A 1769-nucleotide genomic window follows, 5' to 3' on the forward strand; every position below is an offset into this window, starting at 1 on the left:
GAAATCCTTTTGACTTGGAATATTTTATACAATGAACTTTCTGTTGATGAATGATGGTTATTCATGGAAGAAAATTTTGCTATAAAATTAGCTATCTAGAAAGAATTTGTGAAGATCCTTGTATATATTTGGTTTCAAGAGTATTCGATCAGAAGAAGAGAAAAAAGTCAGGGACCGGAAGATTGCATTATTTATTCATTTATCGAGGTTTTATTGCAATTTTATCGACATGTTCTTCCTCAAAACAGTGCAAGGAATTCAACCGGAAGGGGAAAAAAATATCGTCCGAGGAATGGAAAACATAAGAAGACAGAAGAAGAAGAAAAACACGATGATTAACCTGCTGAAACGCTACAAACAACAAGAAAAAGAAGATAATGAGGATTACGAACATAACATTCCTTACATTTATGAACATATTTTGCTCCAAATATTTGCAAAAATTCCACAAGAAGATCTTCAGGAGTTAAGGTACACGTGCAAGTTTTGGAACAAGACAATTTCCAACAACAAATTCATGGCCCAGAATTTCCTCCAATCTAAATCCTCACTTCTGATACAATTCCGCAAAAAATTTGCAGTTACTTTCAAGTCAAAATTGTTGGAGTTAGATCATGAAGGGCTAGGATTTAAGCTAGACCACTTTGCCAATATGACTCGGATGGGGCAATTCAGGTCTACTTGTAATGGTTTGATTTTGATAAATAGCATATTGAGGATAAACAGATCAAGAGCAATATATAGATTTCTTGTAGTGAATATGGTCACCAAGTGCCAAATTACTATCCCAAACTGCCCATCTGGTTGTAGACACCAATTTTGTAGTTTGTCACTAGTGTTCACTCCTCATGATCAAAAGCATTACAAAGTTGTGCACATTTCCTCGAATCGATTCGGGTTCGAGATTTTGACCTTAGGTTGTGCTGGAAACCAATGGAAGGTAATTCCCGGGCCATTTCAAGATGAGGCATATGACCGATCTTGGGATAATCCTGTGTCAATCGGGCAGTTCCTGCACTGGGATGTTGAATCTGACTTTTACATCTTATCAATGGATGTTTACAATGAAACGACGTGGAAGACTTACCTACCTCATTATTATGTGTCGTTTCGCATAGACAGAATGTCGTTGATCGAGATGGGGGGCCATCTTTGTTTCATGTACAGTTACACCACCACTCAGTTTGATGTTTGGGTTCTGAAGGATGCTCGCGGCCAAAATTGGCAGAGGAGTTTTAGTATTTTTGCCGAGTCGATCAATTACTTGCTGCCACGCGGCGCGAGCCCGATCGGGGAGTGGGAAAATGCCTTACCAGATTTTCAAAACCTTGTTACCCTTTGCAGCTTGAGAAATGGTGAAGTCATAGTTTTCAGGAATTTGAATTCTCGTTGGTTGTACCTATACGACACCAAGATCAAGGAGTTGAGAAAATTAAGTGAGCTGTCGTCATACAAGGATTATGATGTATTGCCGTACAAGAGCAGCCTTATCTATTGGCAAAATGCTGAAGAGCTATTGTCTCGAGAAACTATCTAGCCAGCATTATTCATTACTACTTTATTGGCAGAGAGGTATATCAGCTGAAAACCCCGTTCGTTTCACAGATCCAATTACAACTCAAACTATTTTGCTATTTTCCTCACATAAGTTAGATGTGACATTTTTTTAGAGCTTTTCTCTGTAGCAAAAAAGTTAGATGTGACATTTTTTGATAATTTTTTACTGTAAAAACCTAAAACTGAAAACTCAAATCGGTGAAATAAACGAG

The 1769-nt window shown here is 37.7% G+C and overlaps 1 protein-coding gene across 1 annotated transcript; it reads left to right on the plus strand.

Annotated features, from left to right (window-relative positions):
• Positions 1–292: 292 nt before the first annotated feature.
• On the plus strand, positions 293–1537 carry LOC21397976 (F-box protein At5g49610). The gene has a single exon (XM_010110961.2). The coding sequence runs from the start codon at positions 293–295 to the stop codon at positions 1535–1537; it is 1245 nt and encodes a 414-aa protein (XP_010109263.2).
• The last annotated feature ends 232 nt before the right edge of the window (positions 1538–1769 follow it).

This window comes from Morus notabilis, unplaced genomic scaffold, assembly GCF_000414095.1.
Source record: "Morus notabilis unplaced genomic scaffold, ASM41409v2 Scaffold1199, whole genome shotgun sequence".
Classification (NCBI taxonomy): domain Eukaryota; kingdom Viridiplantae; phylum Streptophyta; class Magnoliopsida; order Rosales; family Moraceae; genus Morus; species Morus notabilis.